The sequence below is a fragment of the Numida meleagris genome, chromosome Z (genome assembly GCF_002078875.1).
Source record: "Numida meleagris isolate 19003 breed g44 Domestic line chromosome Z, NumMel1.0, whole genome shotgun sequence".
Lineage (NCBI taxonomy): Eukaryota > Metazoa > Chordata > Aves > Galliformes > Numididae > Numida > Numida meleagris.
This window is the reverse complement of record NC_034438.1, coordinates 47,486,817-47,506,339: the sequence shown is the minus strand read 5'-3', so window position 1 is coordinate 47,506,339 and position 19,523 is coordinate 47,486,817. Positions and strand designations below refer to the sequence as shown.

The 19,523-nt window shown below is 39.0% G+C and overlaps 1 protein-coding gene across 6 annotated transcripts in view; it reads left to right on the top strand.

Annotated features, from left to right (window-relative positions):
* Positions 1-19,523, top strand: part of FER (FER tyrosine kinase) — a 185,913-nt gene that overhangs the window by 155,792 nt on the left and 10,598 nt on the right. For all 6 annotated transcript variants that reach the window (XM_021379740.1, XM_021379739.1, XM_021379734.1 and 3 more), the window contains one exon: positions 17,803-17,957. In XM_021379740.1, coding sequence (XP_021235415.1) covers positions 17,803-17,957 — 155 coding nt within the window. The remainder of the gene's footprint in view (positions 1-17,802; positions 17,958-19,523) is intronic.

The window sequence follows — 19,523 nt, the reverse complement described above, 5'->3', positions numbered from 1 at the left end:
TAAGATGTTGCCATGTGGGATGTGGAAATGATGCTGGAATTACATCAGACAGAAGTTACTGTATAACTCTTAACTGGGAGCATTCACTCTTTCTGAACGGACTGCACTGAAATGAATGACCATCCAGTGTAGTGGAAAACCTGGGGCTTATGATGTGTTTGCAATACACAACATAAGTTGATATCAGCTACAATATCTAGACATTTCTACTTCGTATCTTTTTAGTTTCACAGTTCCATGTAGTCTTAACTTCCTTTGCTCTCAACAGAGAAATTTTAGCTTCTGTGCTTACTATTGAACTTTAAAGAAGTAGAATGTGATATTCCAGTATCAGATGCATTTCCTCCATGTTTTGCTAGCTGATGCAGTCTAGTTTCTTTGAGAAAGGAAAGGCAAAATCTGTGAGTAGCTTTGAAATTTTCTAGTATCTTCTGTAGAAGAAAATGTACCCTTATTTTGAGCAATTCAAACATTTACATGCTGTTTCAAGAATAGCTCTGTTCTTATTATTACTTTCTTATTCAGTGTGCTCCTATTTTTTTAAACATTATTGTTTTAAATTGATTTAAAAGTGAAGCTTGGAGTGTGTTTTACCTTAAATAATAATACTTAGGAGGAAATGGTAATGTGAATCTGAAAATATCAAGATATCAGGAGAAATCAGTATTCAACAAAGGGTCCTCACCTTGCACTGAAATTGAATAATAAATGAAAGGCTTAGATTTTTTACATCCATGAATTAGAATTAGCACTGTCTGTTAACACTGGCTGTATGATTATTTAAAATAAAATACTGGTTTGCCTGCCATCTTTGTGGAAAATAATTTTACTAGTAAATTGTACTGAAAAACTAACTGAGTCCACAGAGCAAAGTTTATTTGCAGAAGATACTGCAAAGCCAATGTTAAGTATTTACCCAAGCACACTAAATACGGCTTTAAAGTTAACAGAAGAGTTATCATTACACTCAACTGTAAACAGTGTCCTTATATGATAACAACTTCTTTTGCTATACTTCGATATATGTTATTCAACAAATTGTAATCAGCATGAAGCTGCAGTGGTAATTCTTCTCTATTTACTATATTTTAGAGTTCAAATATTCATATTAAATCTATTGAGAAAATTGAGGCACCCTCTGGTCCAAAACCATCAGATACTAAATATAACCTGGAGATACAAGCCATATTTATGGCTGAGTATACCACTGGTGGTGTTTCTACATATATTTTTTAAACAATTTTTTTTAGTATTTGTTCCAGAAAGAAAAATGTTCTGCAGATTATAGTATTTACAGTGGGTAAATGATGTGTTAGGGCTAGATGATGAACAACCAATTAGATCATAGATATGTCAAAAGCAGAAATAGATGGATTAAGAAGAGGAGGAAGAACATATTCAGCTGTATGCCAGTCACCTTGGAAATGAGATACAGGATCAAAGGATCATGCATCATTGACCAGGAGGAAAGTTTGTGTAGCAAAACCAAACTATGCCATAGTTTACACTGTGCTAGTTTTTATTTGTTTGTTTGTTTTTTCTTTAAGCAGAAAATTCTAGTTAGTATTTCTAGAAGACAAAATATGTGTTACATTAATACATTATGTATTGGTTTCTCATTCTGATTCTTGACAGTACAAAAATGAGTGTGCCCCAGCTCTCTCACACAGGAAAATACTTCAGATCTAATCAAAAACTCTTAGGCTATTTGTCTGTGGTAATAATAAATTTGCACGTGGCTTTTTTGAGGGAAATATTTCCATTTTCTACTTTTTTAATAGAGATACACGTACGTGTGTATGCATACAAGGTTACAGCTGTTTCATCCGTTTAAAAAAAAAAAAGTTTAACTGCTCATTCTTCTGTTAGTGCTGATAATTATATACCTCACTGTAGTGTGGTTATACCCTGCACTTCAGAAAGTTTTTCTGGAGTTCCTCAGAGCTTTACATTGCTGCAATTTTATCGCTGAATTATTAGATTTACCGTAGGCATGTGTCTGCATGTGTAATGAAAAACAGATGGAGGAAGAATGTATAATGGATTTTAGTGTGCTTTCTTATAAAACCGAGAGAAACTTAGGTGAGATTATGCATGTTCAGCTCAATTCAAAGGAAAATTCAGTTCAACTACGTACATCTCATAAAAAGGTTCTGAACAAATTTAATGTATCTTAAAGAAATCACAATTGCTAAGAATGAGTAAAATAGAACAGACAGTGAGCTAAGTGCGTGTCATGTTCTCTCTCTTTTTGTCATTACTTTGTAGTTTTCAGCCTCTTTCTATGTTGTTTGGCAGAACTGTAGTGTAAGGATACACTTTTATGAAACATTTTTCTATCACTCTGAGTATTGATTGCAATAGGGTATTACTCTTTGTCAAAGGATATTTCAGAATCCCTTATGTAAGGCGGTAGGCAGTGAAGAAAGCTTTATTGGCTTGTTAGCTGATTTGGAAGATTGAGAGAGATCGTCAAGGTATATGGAGCTGCAAGAACTGATGAATCAATGTTACAGTATTTTGTTGTTCACAGATAGAAGCTGAGTCACTCAAGCCTGATAGAAGAAGTTTCTGGCAAAGCTGGATGTCAGATACTTCATTGGGTCTCATGGGTTCTGGGAAATATAAGTAGATCAGTGAAATAAGGGGCAAGTCCTAGTTCTGACAAACTATATGTAGGAATTATGATGGCAGAATAAGTGAAAATCCTTGATTAGAATGGCTTTCTGCTTTTGGATTAATTTCTGAGCAGGATTTTTGAGATCAGTGTGATGAGTAAGCTTGTAAATGCTTATACAAGTAATTTTTAACCTTTCTGGCTCTTAATAGTTAGCTGGCTATAAGCAGTTCCTAAACAAATTGGTTGTCCTACATATTTGGTATCATAGACTTTCCTGACTTCTCATTCACTGCCAGGAAGCCACCCTTTCTTTCTATTATTGCTTATACAGTCTTTTCCTGCATGCCTTTATTCAGACTAGTTTCTTCTCCTTCAAAGGGCACAGGTAGAATCCTAAACCTTCTCTGTTGTCACTTTCATTTACAGGGACCATCTCTGCCTCCCTTTCAAATTTTGTGTGATCCTCCTTGGAGTTAACATAACTGCTGACATGAAAACTAGCCTTAAATTGAAGTTTAGTATCTTTCTAGCTTGATACAGTCCGGGATTATCATGTTCCTGAGCAGAAATTCTGAGTACTGTGAACACAAATGGCAAAACTGAGATGACAGAATCTCCCATGCTGCTATTGTCTTATTCTAGCTGAAGTCAAGTGTGAAATAGTATTACTCTGGTAACAGATGTTTATTTATCCTGTTTATTTTTTACTGTGTTTTAATTTGGAAGGGTTTGTTTTGCTTCTCAGTATAAATTATTCTTCTTCTCTAACACAGCTGGACTTCAATTATAAACTGAAATTAATGATTGCAAGTAAATAGCCATCTTTCCTACCACAAGAGAGCGTTGTAAGCTTCAGAGAGACTAAGGCAGAGAGAGCTCTCAGGAAAAAGCTAAAAGTTAGAGAAGATTTTTGTATGTAAAATATATATTTTTTCCTTTTGTGTAGTTGTTGCACTTTTTAACTGCTGAGTAGCTACTAAACTGAAGTCCTTCAGCTTCATTTTGATTGTATTTGATTGTATATTGATAGTATTTTATATAAACTGATATGGGGCTTGGTAGTCTTTTAGATTTGACAATCAGACAAATTCATTTAATGTGCAGCATATTGTATCATGTCTTCTTTTGTAGAGATGTTTAAAGGGTTGCAGTAGGTATCCACATACAGGAAATAGTTTGGCTAGTCGGTCAGAGAGAATTTCTGTAACTTTATTTATGACTATTCTATTTTGTTTCAGTAAGTAAGGGTCTACAGTCTTGTACAAATGTATGTCTTGCGTATTATGTTCAACTGCAGTGCTAGCTGACATATTTTTTTTTGTTAAGAGAGAGAAACAATCAAAATTCATATGTGAGTTACCTAATATCTCTTCCAAGTAACTTGACCTATCTTTCCTGCTTGAATAATATGCTTACCTCTGGAAACATGGTTTTGTTCTACATAGTTTTAAGAAACAGTAGTTAATTTTATTTATTAATCTCTGCTTCCACAGTATAATTAACATATTTTAAAGCCTATGGAGAAAAAAACAAATATATATATTGTCATTTCTACTCTATTGTTGATTCAGAACAACAATGAAGAGTACATTTAATTTGTTATTTCTTTTGTTTCTTGGCTCATAAATACTGACTTGGCAATAGTAATAATCTGGACTTCCTGCTTTCTAACTGTTCTTATTTCCATGGCCTTTACTGTTGGTTCTGCCCTTCATTTTATCTGCTCTAATATTGCTTGTGGTTTTTTTTCCCATTTCTGTATATTTTAGTTTTTCTTACTGTAGAATCTATAACACCTTTTCTGTTTATGCATACAGCTGTAGGTAGTAGTGTTAATGAGCAGAAGAAAGTCACATTCCCAAGTCAAAGCTGTGTTATAACTATTAATTTGTCATAGTTGAGACTACAGGAAAGCTTAATTACAACAGTTGGGCAAAATATTTCTTACCTCCTTCTGCGACTCATCAGGCTATGAACACATTCAGTTTTGCAGAGGGAATGAAATCAGCAGAGCTAACTATGCAAGGGGAAGGAAAATTTGCTACCAGTAAGAACTGGTAAAAGTTACGGCTTTTTTTTGATGAAAGGAGCAGTAGCTTTGAGGAAGCTGTATCTCAGAAACATCCTCCTTGTAGTGTAAGAACACAATGACTCATAAGCAGAGAAGAATTGAAGGCAAACATAATCTTGCAGGAGCTGTAAATTGGGAGTTTATTTAATAGTGGATCAGAAATAAAAACCAAAATACTACAAAGATAGTATCAGCCCCTGTAAATTAATCTAAGAATATAAAGGTCACTTACAGTGACAAGTTATTGCAGATTATGTCCAAATATTAAGGATTTGGAGATCAGGAAAGAAGAGCAAGTTGTATGCTTTTTCAGTGGAAGTTTGTTTCTATTGAGACTGAAAAGTAAATATTTCTAACCCAGCTCTTGGAGGATCACAGAGTATTTGATGTTGGAAGGTACCCCTGGAGGTCACTAAGAGGGCCACCCAGAGCAGAGTGCCCAGGATCACGTCCAGGCAGCTTTTAGAGATAGAATCATAGAATATCCTGAGTTGGAAGGAACCCACAAAGGTCATCTAGTCAATCTTGAGACTTCACACAGGACCACCCAAAATTCAAGCCCTGTGTCTAAGAGCATTGTCCAAGCACTTCTTGAGCCATGCCCAGTGCCCTGGAGAGCCTGTTCCAGTGCCCGACCACCCCCTGGTGAGAAACCTTTCCCTAACCTTCACCTGCCCCTCCCCTGACACAGCTTCATGCCGTTTCCTTGGGCCCTGTTGCTGTCACCAGAGAGCAGAGCTCCGCGCTGCCCCTCCACTCCCTGTGAAGAGCTGCAGCCGCCATGAGGCCTCCCCTCAGCCTGCTCTGCTCCTGCGCTGAACAAATCAGGGGATCTCAGCCACTCCTCTCTTGCCTTGACGTCCAGTCCCCTCACCACCATTGTAGCAACATGTACCAGTGCTCCATTGCCTGCACAGCACAGAATTGCTTCCTGGTGTTCAGAGGAAACCTCTTATATTACAGTTTGTACCCACTGCCTTCTGTCCTTGCACAGGGCACCCTCTGTCCTCTTTGTGCCCTCCTTTCAGCTCTTTGTATGCATTGTTAAGATTTCACTCTGAGCCTTCTTTTTTTCAAGGCAAAAAAAGCCCAGCAAGTGTCTGTTTTTAGGCTTAATTTTTTTAATAAGTTCATTTTTGTTTTACAGATTGTCTAATTTTCTTGTTTCTGACAAACATTTCTCTATTTCTCTCATTATTTTTATTTCTTTGCCCTTGCTGGTGTTTGCAGCAGCTTTTAATTTGTTCTCATTTGGAAATTCAATTAAATTGCTATTTGACTTTTCAGACTTCAGATCATTAACAAAGCTGATAAATGAAAACAGGCAACTTCAGTAAGTTGCTGTGTACTCAGACACTTTTGCTAATATTATAGGAAATGTCCAAAATACATCACAATACCTGTAATCTCTTTACGTAGAAAGATTTTAGGACTTTGGCAAATGCTTAGGTGAACTTTGGTTATTCATTGTAAAGCTTTTGCCAACAGCAAATGCCAAAATGAAGATAAAATGTTAAACAGCAAAGAGGATCCTGTATATCTAAAATGTAATGTAGAACTTTGTGTGTGGGGGGAGATTTCAGAATAATAGCCAGATACAGCAAATCTAAAGTTTGCTAATACTTGATTCTATTCCCATTTTTTCGATTAAGCACAGGAAAGTTTTTCCAGCACCTCTAACAAACTTCTGAGTTTTCGGAGGACATGAGAGCCTAATCCATTGGCAGTCAACACTATATATGAGTGAGCATGTTTCCATGATGGTAGATGGCTTCTTCCACACAGAGAAGTCTGGATGTTCCAGGATAAGAACAGAGTTGTAATAGATGACTTCATGAAATAGAGTGAAGGTTTAATAAGGGAAGAAAGATGGAATTCAGTAGGTGATGAACTTAGAGGCTGTGTGGGTCAGCACAGGCAGACAGCAGGAACAACCACAGACTCACAGTTAATAGAGTGAAGACTAAATATATTGTCATTACCTCACCAGCCAAGGAGTCCCTGAAGCAGCACCAGGGCTTGGTCCATGCTAGAGGTTCACTGGCCTACTATTTACTCCTGTTTATCAAGAGTTCACGCAGGCATAGATTACCACCATGCTGTGATCGTCAGTATGCTTTGATCTTCTCTGTACCAAGGTGGGGAGCTCAGGCATGTCTGATAGGGTGCCTCCAAATCTACCAAATGCCTGTGTTATCTACTGAGAATCTGACATTAACAGAGGGCATATAGTAAGGGGAGAAGTTGGAATACAGAACTATACTGCATAGTCAGGGTGTATTATATGAGTTTTCATATCTCTGTTAATATGTCACAATCCTACCACACATTCCATCAGTGTAAAATAATGTGCCTTCCCTTCTAGGAAGGCAAGGGATGGTCAGTCAGTTCAGCTCACTGACTAGATGTCTGTACACTTGTTTGCCATAGTGTAATTCCTGGAACTGGAACATATGCAGCTGCTCTCTGTTGTCTTTGTCCAATAGCTATGCATATTGCATTTACATTGGTAAACCAGCCATCTTCTTGTGCTAGTCACAAAGAATCTCTTCCTACACAGGAGATGTGAGGAGATCTCTGAGAGGGAGGGAGGTGTTTCCCCTAGCGCAGGCACATGATTAAATGAAATTGTTCCTAGAAGAATGGCGTGTGGAATGGTTACAGATAATTTTTCTGGTGGAAATTGTTGCTGTAAATAATGCTTCTATTTCCATTATGTGGCTGCCTGGGCTACCCCTCTGTGGGCCCTAACAGAGTTATCAGGAGCACACGCAACCGTTTAGTGTCTCAACTGTCTGTCCTGCCAAGACATCAATACCCAATATTCTTTGACTGGGGCAATTAGCACCATCATGGCAAATGTAGTATTTCCTACTGTTAAAGTAACCTTAGGCAAGGGGGCCAGAGCTACAGATAGGTTTCTGCTCATTTGGCACTTGCTTTGCCTTGCTGTGAGGCAGCAGGCAGTGTGGACAGGGACAGTCTTTTGGGTGTGTGCTAACTTTTGTTATCATTTAAACAATGCTGACATTTTGGTTCAATCTATTTCTGGTGGTGGGACACCAGCTCACACAAGATCTTTCCACATTTGTTTCCTTGTTGCCTGTGAGTTAACTATTCTTGATTCTGCTGACTTTTCTTTATTCACCATCCCCACAGATGGTTCCAGAATTACAGCCTCAATTTCTCTAAAAGTATCTGCAAGGGCATCTGTGTTCCCAGTAGTACTTGTGATTGTTAGTATGATTGAAGGTTTCACTGAAGCAGATGCCCCTCTCAAAAGCTACGTTTTGATGCTTTTCATTACTGCTGCCCTCTCTGGACTGGATCCTGTAATTTCCATGTGTGCCACCCCCATCTGCCACAGTAGACTAATACCTTATTCTATTGTACACCATTTTTGCAGGGATGACACTACTTCAGCTGGATCTGTATATGCTTTTAAAAGCATTGCACACAACCATTGGTACAGCATAGGTGCGAAAACATCCTGCCTGTGGATTTTCCAGATATATTCTGAGCATAGAATCATAGCATACCCCCACAGTATCTGATCAGCACTGGCAAATAGGGCTTAATAGATTCTATTCACCCACTAAGAAGAAGATAGATGCAGTATCACTATCCCAGACTCACAAAACCATGCTAGTCCACCTTCCCCAGTCTTCTGCTGATAGATCTCTAAAAAGTGGCATAACTCTTATGGGATGTGAGTGTGCATGATCTCTGCCCTCCTTCCTGCTGCTCCCCCATTCATACAGCCTCAGAGTCTGAGGACTCGAGATATTTTCATCCTAATTTTTGGCATCCTGTGAATTTTTCATGGTAAGAGCACGAACTGGGGAAGTCAAAACCTCACTCTTCCCATATCTGCAGCTTCATTTGTTAGCAGTACATGCCACCAGCTGTTTTACAGTGCATTGCATCTCATGCCACTGCTCTGTCTGTGCAGTAATTACTTCTTGTGCGATCACCTTTGCGTCTTGTAACACTCTCACTGTACTGCACAATGCTGTAACTTCACAGTCAGGAGCTCTAAGATTGTCAAGAGCTATCAGCCATCCCAATCTCCCCATTAACTGGCAAGAAGACTGCGGTGCCATTCCCCATGGCAATTTGCACACAGCCTCTTCAATCACCTTGGAGTTAATAACTGCTTCATCATTGACTTCAGATCCCACTTCTAGCAGAGGCATGGTAGTCGAGAAGGCAGATAGGCAGAGCCAGCATTCAGTGCTGGGCCATTCTGCAACACGGAGGGTCCCCAGTACCACCTCCCCAGTCCCCTGCTCTTTTGCCAGCCATGATGTGGCAGTTCCTGAATCCTGCCTTCTGCACCACATATGTGAGCCAACTCAGGCAGGAAGAAGGAACCAGCCTAGACCCGTGGCTGATGTGCAGAGAGTGAATTTATTGTCTTTATGTTGCCAGTCGGGTCATCCCTGAAGGAACACCTGAGCAGAGGCTGACAAGCACAGGGGATGCAGGCACAGCTATCAGTCCATGCTAGAGATTTGCTGGTCTACTATTGACACCTGTTTATCAATGATTCACTCAAGCACAGTTTACCACCATGCTGTATTCCCAGCTGCAAGGTCACTTGAGCTTATTTACATTCCTCCATTCCGTTCTTCTTTTCTCACATCATCCTCGTGGCCAGTTTTCTGTTTTTAACTCATTCCTCCTAACAGAAACTTCAGGCTTATTAATGTGCATTCCTTGGCTCTTCCCTGCTGTAAAAGCTTCCTGCATGTACGTATGAGTTTTTGTGGTTGCAGAAGCTACAGCAGTCTCATTTCTTCAGCTGCTGTGATCCTGACACTCAAACAGCATACTGTAATCTCATGTTTCTTCCATATTGTCTATTTCAGGTACTACACACAAATTTTTCAAAATCCCATTGTTCTCTTCCTCTTCTTGTGGCCAGGAGAGCGCTAAACATTTTATTCCACCTTCATATTTTTATCTGCGGGTAGAAAACCTTTTGCAGAGCACAAGTGACTTAGGAAGGGAGGGAGGATCAAATTATTTGGTAACTTGTGAATTTAGACGAAATGAATAGACAGGGCCATGCTATTCCTTTCCATTTATACGTATTATAATCTACAACTTATTAGACATAAAGTTTCTTACATATTTCTGTTGGAATTTTTTTTACATATTTCTAACTGCAAGTCTTGCCTAGCTGTCTAGAGCAATTAGTAAACTATTTTTCATCTTAGCTTTAGATTTTTTTCTAATTCACATAATAGACTATTTTTAGAATGCTAAAATATCTTACCATGTTAGAAATCATTTGTTTTTAATCTTTGATTAAATGTAACAAGATAAACTGCAAGGTACAAACTACAAAATGTTTTTTTTTACTCTGATTAGAAAATAATAAGTTAGCGTATAGTTATTATGTATCTGTGTCGATTTAGTTTCCATTGCTAAATTGCTCCCTTACCTTTGCCATCCACTTGAATTTTCCCTCACTAAATGAGAAAAATTTACAATGTGATGATTGCTTTGAATTCTAGTTGATTTTTCTAACTCTCTTTGGTATTGGTTTTCTCTGTGTCTTTCTCTTAAAAGAAACCTTGCCTGGCTGCCAGACGCTCACCCAGCAGTCCCTCATCCCCCTCCTCAGCAGAACAGGGAAAGAATACAAGGAAAATCTCGTGGGTCAGGATAAGAACAGATCACTCACTTGTTACTGTCATGGGCAAATCAACTTGGGGGAGTCTAATTTAATTTATTGCCAGTTAACGACAGAGAAGGGTAGTGAGAAATAAAAGCAGACTCGCCCCACTCCCCTGCCAGGATTGTCTTCACAACCTGCTCTTCTACCTCCTTCCTGACAAACAGCACAGGGGACGGGGAATGGGACTTGTGGTCAGTTCATGCAGCTTCGCCTCTGCCCGCCCTTCTCCTCACTCTCTTCCCAGCTCCAGCACGGCTACGTACCGCGGGGCCCAACCCTCCGGGTGCTGCTCCAGCACCGTCCCTGCGAGCTGCAGCTCCGGCCCGGGGCCGCTCCCGCGGTGTCCGTGGGCCGCTCCTCCTCCGGGCCCCGTCCGCCGCCGCACCGCGGGCTCCTCCGTGCTCCGCGCGGTGCCCACGGGCTGCAGGGGGACGGCCCGCTCCTCCGACGCCTCTCCTGGGCCGCAGGGAGCTGCTGCTCCGCGCCCGCAGCGCCTCCCGCCCTGCTCCTGCGCGGAACCCGGTGCATGCAGGGCCGCCGCTCACCTGGTTCTCACCCCTCTCCCGGCTGCTGTTGTGCAGCAATTTTCCCTTTTTAAAATGTGTTCTCCCAGAGCACACACAGCATCTCCCACGGCTCAGCTCCGGCGGATCTCTGCGGGAGCGGCTGGAGCTGCTGGTTTGACAAGGAGCGTTGCTGGGCTCTGCACACAGAGGCCACTCCTGCAGCTCTTGCTACCAAAATCTTGCCGCATAAACCCAGCACGCCTCTCTTATGGCATACCTGCCTCAGCTCAAGTGCAAAGTTTGCTGAACTCCAACCTGAGAAAAAAGATTTTAAAATATTTCCTTTTTAACTAAGACCCAAAAAGCGCAGCAAATTCTATTGTGCTCATATATCTTTTTCTACTGAAAAAGGAATAAGAGACAAAATACTGACCTGTAGTAGAATTATGCTCATGAATGTCTTGGTTCCTTGAGTGCTTGTGATGTTATATGCCAAATTTACATGCTCTACTTTTCATTGTAAGTATTGAACTGTTTTTAAACTACATACAAAGCATAATAATATTAACACTAGCTTTTTTTTTTTTTAAATAAAATGGGATACTCCTTTGCTAAAAAACTTAATCATAGTATCTGTGCTAGGTACTACACTGCTTTTGTCATTTTCTTTAAATGCATCCTGCAAGCTTTTCTATCTGTGTTGTATCACCATTTGTCTCTTCACATATTACTAGGTTTTTAGACAAGCGAATATTTAATGCCTCTGTGCAGAGAAATCAATGATATTTTGTCATTGTGCTACAGAATAGAATAAGCAAAAGATTCAGAACAATGCAGAAGAGAAGCCCTCTTTTATAAGAGGGCAAGGTCAGTTACTGTAGCAAGTTTTGTGTCATCACATAGAGTGAATAAGTCCATGCTAATATCACATAAAGAATGTACGAGTTAATACAGTCATATGCATTAGTGTTGTGTTTCATCTTACTGTCTTCTGTGAATGCAACACCTGTTGAAATTTTTGCTTGAAAATGGTATTTGACTTACTATGAATAAAGCATCTTCTTGTATGTCTGCTTTTGGAAATGAAAGACATCTGTGACTGTGAATTTAAGTCCACTGCAACTTTTTCAAGTACAAAATCTAAACTTCTGTTCTGGACCCATCTTGGGTAATTATCTGTTATTGATAGAATAATGGACTAAGATTTGAGGTTTCAATTATCAAATTTATTAATTATAATGAGCAAAGAACAAAGAGGCAATGCAGCGCTGGGCGACAAGGGAATCTATGTTCCGCCAATTGCCGCGAGGTTTGAACTAGCATACGGTCCTTTTATACAATTGTCTTCCTGTCGTGGTGTACTCTGCGCATGATTGAGCTGTGGCTAGGGAGTCTTCTTCTGTTTCCTCAGCATATTCTTCTTGACCTCTTCTAGTGATTTTCCATATATGGTGCGTTACAACTTTACTGGTCAGTTCCACAATTGATAACTTTTGACCATATTGTTTCAAGTTCCGTAGGTGTTTGCAAGCTACACATTTCGCAAGCCATACCAAGTTCCATAGGTTTTTGCAAGCTACACATTCTTACTTCCTGACAAACATTTCGCAAGCTATGCCCCTTTTGCTTATCAGTCCTGAACAAACATTCCTACTTCCTGACATTATCCATTTTGGTTAATTACTTTTTGGACACCCAATTTCCTCTATAACTGTGTTGAATATCAAACTTATTTTTGAGTAATATTAAAAATTCTATGAGTATTATGAACATATCCATATTTTCTCTTAACAAGTAAGGATGAGGAAAAAGCAGAGGCATTTAATGCCTTTTTTGCTTCATTTTTTTTAGTAGTAATGATAAATTTAGATTTGCCCAGTCGTCAGAGTTGGAGGAGCAGTGGCTTTCCATCTAGAGTCACTGAAAATGTAAGGGAGCAGTTCTAACAACCCGATATTCATAAGCCTCTGGGATCTGACAGGATTCACCCCCAGAATGCTGAAGTAGTTAGTGGATGTTATAGTTGGACTCTTCTCAACAATTTGCCAAAGATCTTGGAGTCTGGTGGCTGAAGGACAGATGATGTCTGTAGTCCACAAAAAATGTCAGTTTCATGTATAGACCTGCTAACAACCCTTCTCTTTTAATCAGATCATAGACTATTTTCGTTGAATTAAATATGTGGAGGGGATAAACTGATCCTGTTCACTAAATAATTACTTGCTTTTATCACTTAGGAGCATTTTAACTGTATGATCCAGGGAGGAGATATAAAACAGGTAATTAGTTCAGAGATGCAATCTGTCCTGCTGCTTTAGTAATGAGGAGTTTACTCTTTTGATTTTCTTTAGTTGATGGAATTCTATTTGAATACTAGGTATCAATTTCTGCATAGTTCTTTAGAGGTGGGGAAGTCCTTAGAGAAAAGTTTATGGGGTTTATGTCTTTGCTGACAGATACGAATCCAGATGGTAACAACTCTCAGCACAGAGCAATTGCCTCTACTTCCTCTTTGACTTGCTATTGAATTCTTAGCAAAAGCCTTATATGAGCTCTGTCTAGCAGCTTCAGCATATTCAACCTGTGTTAGTGACTTGTAGTCAATGCCCTATTTGCATTTAAAGGAACTGCTTAAAACTCAGATCTCTGATTTACAAAGTAATTTTTATTCTTTAGTAGTTGGGGAAAAACATTTGTTTCCAATAGCACTACGAACTTGCATACTCACGAAATTAAATAGTGATAGTCATAGCTTCTCTTTTAGTAAGGAGCTTGTTCTGTAGCAGCTCAGTGTAGTTTGTGCCCAATTTGTACAGCTTTCACAATGTGAAGTAAGGAATATTTGCTGATTTTCTATGTTAAAGATGCATGCTGATTTTATGGAATTACTGCAGCAACTTGGAAATGCTGCATGAGAAGAAAAGCAATGTCCCACAAGCAGAGAGAGGCACCTAATCCCATGCAATTTTATCTGCACTTTTTCAGGATGTTTCCTTTAGGGACCATTAAGGAGAAGGAAGTGAAAACAAATAGAACATTGATTTCTTTATGTATGTATTTTTTAAAGGCTGTCTAGAAAGTATGAAGAGTTACTACAGATATTTAACTGAAATTATCTGTGGTAGTGACTCTTCATAGCTGTTTCTTTCACCAGCATTACATGTATACATGTCATGTACACTCATGTCACTCATGTCGTGCATCATACATAATGACTCTTGAATGAAACTCCATTGTGTGTACTTTGTATGGAAAGTTACAGTGCAAAAGGTTTTCTATAAACTCCGTATCAGTGTCATACTGGAGCTTTTTCCTTATATCAGTATCAAATTTAATGAATTAGAATACTGGAATCTGAAAGAAAATTAAAGCTGTAGCTTGTTAATTTAAATTACTTTTTTATATCCTTACTTTCACTTTTTTCAGATTCTAGCTGTAAGTTCTGTAGTAAATCACAGTGGTTATTTTGTCTTACATTGGGACAGATGAGTATGAATATCGTCTTAAAGGAGACTGTCAGACATGAGGAGAAGCAGTGCAGAAGCTGCTTGTAATGTGTTGAAAAATTGTAGCAACCTCTCAGAATAAAAAAGAAAAGCATGAGGTAGCTAATGTAATATTTTTTTTTATTGCTCTTAAGTGTGCAAATACCTATAAGGATCTCTGGATGATTCAGTAGACGAAGCAAATGTAAAATGAAAACAGAAGTGCTAACAAGATACCCTAACTTTCAGGGCACTTATAAGATGTAGGAATGAAATAATAAAATAGATAAATAGACACTGATAAGAAATGACAAGGGAGAAGGGAGAAAAGAAGCTGAAAAATACATTTTCAATGGATGTAATTTCAGAACCTGAGGTGGCTGAAGATGGACCACTGAGAACCAATACTGTAATCCTACTATTTTATCCCACCGAATGGCAAGTTATTAGAGGTGCAAAGTAGCAGAATTTATATTTATTGTCACATCCCAACTGTGGGGAGGGAGCAATGATTGGGATTTGCAGATCCCCATGGTTAGTTTAAGGTGAAGTAAAACTGAAGATCTGTACATAAACATCAGCTTTAATGGGAGATTCCTATAGAACAGCTATCCTGCAGGCATTGGCCCTCTCACAGGTACATCTAACTAAACTGTGCGGATTTGTGAAAAATCGAAGTAAGATTTGCATTACTTAGCAACTTTGAGAGGAAAAACACAAAGAGAGAAAGACTGAGGGATGGAGAGATCACCTGTCTTGAATCCAGCATCAGACCTGCCAGTGGGGCTGTTCTGTGTAGAGTCCCTCCTAGACTTGTATGTGCTCCTGTTTATTGGCCCCAGTTCCTGGACTTCTGGAACCTTTTCTTGCTCCAGTTCCGGGATTGGTTGAGTGCCAGCAGGCCTCTCCTCTTGACTTGGCTGTTGCTCAGCATTGTTCTGGACCCTTCTTGCAGCTCAGTTCCAGGGGTGGCCGAGATATCAGTGAAATCAAGGGAAGATCAGGCTCATCTGAATGGCTTAACTGCCTTGTTTGGAGCTCATCCCTTACAGATAGCAATAAAATATTTCTCAGTGTGATAGATGGCTAACTGAAAAAAATAAAGCATCAACAATTTGCCCAGAAAGGCTGATGGTGAACTTGACAGTTGTGTCCACCCTCACAAGTTGCAGACTATTAGCTAACCACTGGCCCATGATTCCTCCCTTGGTGCTTGTATACAGGATGTCAACTGGAATGGTATCATTCTGCAGCCCACTCCTAAACAACAGGCAACTTGAAGCCAAAGCTTCTACATCTGTGGTCACTTAGAAGATCTGGTGTTAATTTATGTATATCTAGAAGATAGTGTTGCAAACTTTACCTACTTTCTCATATTCCAGTTTTATTATCTTGGAAATGTAATAGGAAATTTTTAGTAATAATGAAAAACACTTCTTCTAGATGAGTCTAAAAAAAAAAATAGTTACACACAAAAGAGACAAAAACTGTGTGAACTGAATGTAAGCTTTGCATACAGGCATTATACTATTTACTATATATTTTTGCCAATGATCAGAATTATGAGGAACAAACTTAAGACAGCTCAGTGTTCAGCTTTTTCTAAATCTCACTGAGTACAGGTTTAAATACTAGGTCTGACTCAGGTAGGAAGATGTGCTTGGTTTTAACTAACTGTAAATTTTCCTTCACATATGACCTCTTTACTTTGTCCACTTTTTATTTGCATGTCACAAAATCTAGACTAAATGGAGTGAAATGATAAAAAAACCAAACCTTCATAACTGAAATATAATTGGAACCTCAGCTGTTCATACAGGAAATTTCGTAGTGATTCATTTTACTTGAATATAAGCAGTAACAGCTTGATACTTGAACTGAACAATATCGCATGCTAACATTAAACTACATATGATGGTACGTGTTGAGCCCTTTTAGATATCTGTGCATATCTTCAGCTGCAAACTATGATTTCAGATGTGTTTTTAAGGAGCACAGTTTCTTTAACTGCAAAAATAACTGAATTTGTATTAATGTAGCATGACTCTCAAGAGGCATAAATGGTCTTACTGGCAGCAAAGTTGTGTGAGTCAACTGCCGTTTAAATGTTCAGATCAAGTTTAATAGTTACCTGCAAACAAAGGCTCTGTATGTAGGAAATAATGCAGTGCAAAATCAATATGCATCAATTGATCAAAGTAGTTGTAGACACGGGAACTTTAACACCTATTTGTATGGATCAAGACTTTTACTTAAGATTAAATTTGGTTCAGGCCAATGTCCTGAAAGTCACTGCCATGCAGATTGCTTAGAGCTCTTTGTCATTGGTTCAGACCTTTCTTCCTGCCGTAGGTATGGAGACAAATTTTGTGCACACCTTGAGTGAGTTCCAGGTTAGTTTCCTTCAAAAATAATCTAGTTTCCATGCACCAAAATCACTCTTCAAAACCAATGAATGTTCATTAAGTGCTCAGGGGATTCACTTCAAAACTGTGCTACAGCTCCAATCCAAAATGTGAAAGCTAATGCATTTACTTCCCATGGAATATTAGCTATCTGAGCTAAAAATATCCACTGTAAATTTAGTTTAAAAATACTTTGCCCATGAATTGTAGCTACTGTTATAATTCAATCCTGTTATTTATCATGTTTTTCCTCCAAAAAAATTCCTTATATATTTTGTTACATTGACCGGAATAATAGTAGGTATTATGCACTATTTTTAAATAATGCAATGTAATGAAAGTATACTACATTAAGAATATATTATTTTCATGTATTTGTATCCCAAACGCAAGCTGCATAGAAGCTGCATTAGGTCTTTTATCAGACATTATTACAGTCTCTCTCCTAATCTAAAAAGGTGTATTTGAGATGAGGGAGAGAAAGGAAGGTTGTTGATTTTTTAAGCTTTTCACCTGTCACTGCACCAAAATTTCTTCTCCTTTAGTACTAAGTAGCTTTTTTTAAAAAAAATGGAAATTCTAATGATAATAGATGTAAGATGAAGCCAGTTCTCTGCTTTTTCAGTGTCTTTCATAAATATGGGAACACGTTTTAGGCACCTACTCTAATTCTGTTTCATTTCACATAGAATCTGATCTGCTAACATGCAGATTTATTTCTCCACTCAGCTGCTCCTACCTCCTCACTGCAACCCTGCCATGGGCTGCACTCCCTCAGGGTACACCTGCTCCCACATGGGCTTCCCCTGCACTGCAGTCCCTTCAGGAAATACCCACCTGCTCTTGGGTGGTCTCCCCACAGGCTTCTAAAAGCTTGATCTGTGTGGTGCCACACTCACTTTCACTAGCAAATCGAGCTGTAGTAGAAGACTTGGTAAATCATTTCATGTTTTTCTTCACATTTTCCATGACTCTTAAGTAGTTTTAAGCATGTAAAAATGTGGAGTTATGTTTCTTGTTCTGATCTAGGGACCTGGCTGCAAGGAACTGCTTGGTGGGTGAAAGCAACATACTGAAAATAAGCGATTTTGGAATGTCTCGTCAGGAGGATGATGGAGTGTATTCATCGTCAGGCTTAAAGCAGATTCCTATCAAGTGGACTGCCCCAGAAGCTCTCAACTATGGTAAGGATGTATCTGTAACTTCCCGCAGAAAGTACCTGCAGTACAAGAAGCAGGAGGGCTACCTCATCCACAGTACTTCAGTGTATATACTTTTCCCTCGTATTCACTTCAGGTCAGAAAGGTTTAAAATATTTTAGTGGTTCATCATGTTTAAGGAGTATATAAAATACTGTTCTACTTTCAAAAGGAATAGGCAGCGACTTGCTGCTGTTATTATGGAGCACAAAAATAATGCTCTAGCTATGCTGCCAACTGGTTCTAGTGGACTGCTTTGTTCGTCATCTGAATCATTACTGAAATTGCTGACAGGTTCTGCATATTTATGATAGTGATTGCTCTAGCATTTCTTTGAAAATGGTAGAAAATTTTAATATTCTGTGTTAGGAAAATCATTGCACTGGAGAAAAACAAATACTGCTTTATATTTTTTCAACTGCAGCTTTTTTTTTAACCTGTATTTTTATGTAATGCTGTGCTGTTATCACTGGGGGATAATCCACTATTTCTAATTAAGGTAAGTGGTCGATACTATGTATTGGATTCAAAACAAAAATAGAAACTGTAGTATTTAGCTTTTTAACTAGAAAATATGATTTTCTAAGTGAAACGAACTGTGAAGAGACAGCATATTAAATGGATGATGTCATATTTTAAATGCAGTTCTCTCAACCAGATCTTTATTTGATTGGTTAGAAAAAAAATGATTTAAGTTTTAACATTTAAAGTTTTAAGTAATTCTACAAATATTTTGGCCATGTCTTAAAGCTTGAGTTTAAAATCCTGCATTGGAAATCATAACTTCATGACTTGACAGGAAAACGCTTCGTTTAATTAGCACTTTTGCAGAAGTTAATGCCATAACACAGTAAAGCAGATCTTTCCTTTGTAAGGCTAAAAATAAATATAGTTACAAAAATTGATCCTATATTACCAGTTATTCTGTGGAGCGATAGTGTTGCTGGTGGTCACTGTGGAATACACTTCCTATTCTGGTGTTTTTTGCACTACAACAGGTGTTTTGAAAGCTTTATTTTTATTGTTTCAGAGGAGTGACTGACACACCAGAAAGATGTGCTGCCATTTAGGGAGACCTGGGCAGGGTAGAAAGTTGGGCGAAGAGGGACCTGATGAGGTTCAACAAGGGCAAAAGTGAAGTCTTACACCTGGGGAGGAATAACCATTTGCATTAGTACAGTTTAGGGTCTGACCTGCTGGAGAGGAGCTCTGCAGAGAAGGATCTGGGTGTCCTAGTGGGCAACTGGTTGGCCATGAGCCAGCAGTGTGCCCTTGTGGCCAAGAAGACCAATGGTATCCTGGGATGCATTAGAAAGAGCATGGCCAGCAGATCGAGGGAGGTGATCCTCCACCTCAGTTCTGCCCTGGGGAGGCCACATCTGGAGTGCTGTGTCCAGTTCTGGGATCCCCAGTTCAAAAAAGAACTTCTAGAGAGAGTCCAGTGGAGGGCAACAAAGATGATGAAGGACCTGGAGTATCTTGCATACGAGGAAGGGCTGAGTGAACTGGGTCTCTTCAGGCTGGGGAAAGGAGGACTGAGAGGGGATCTAA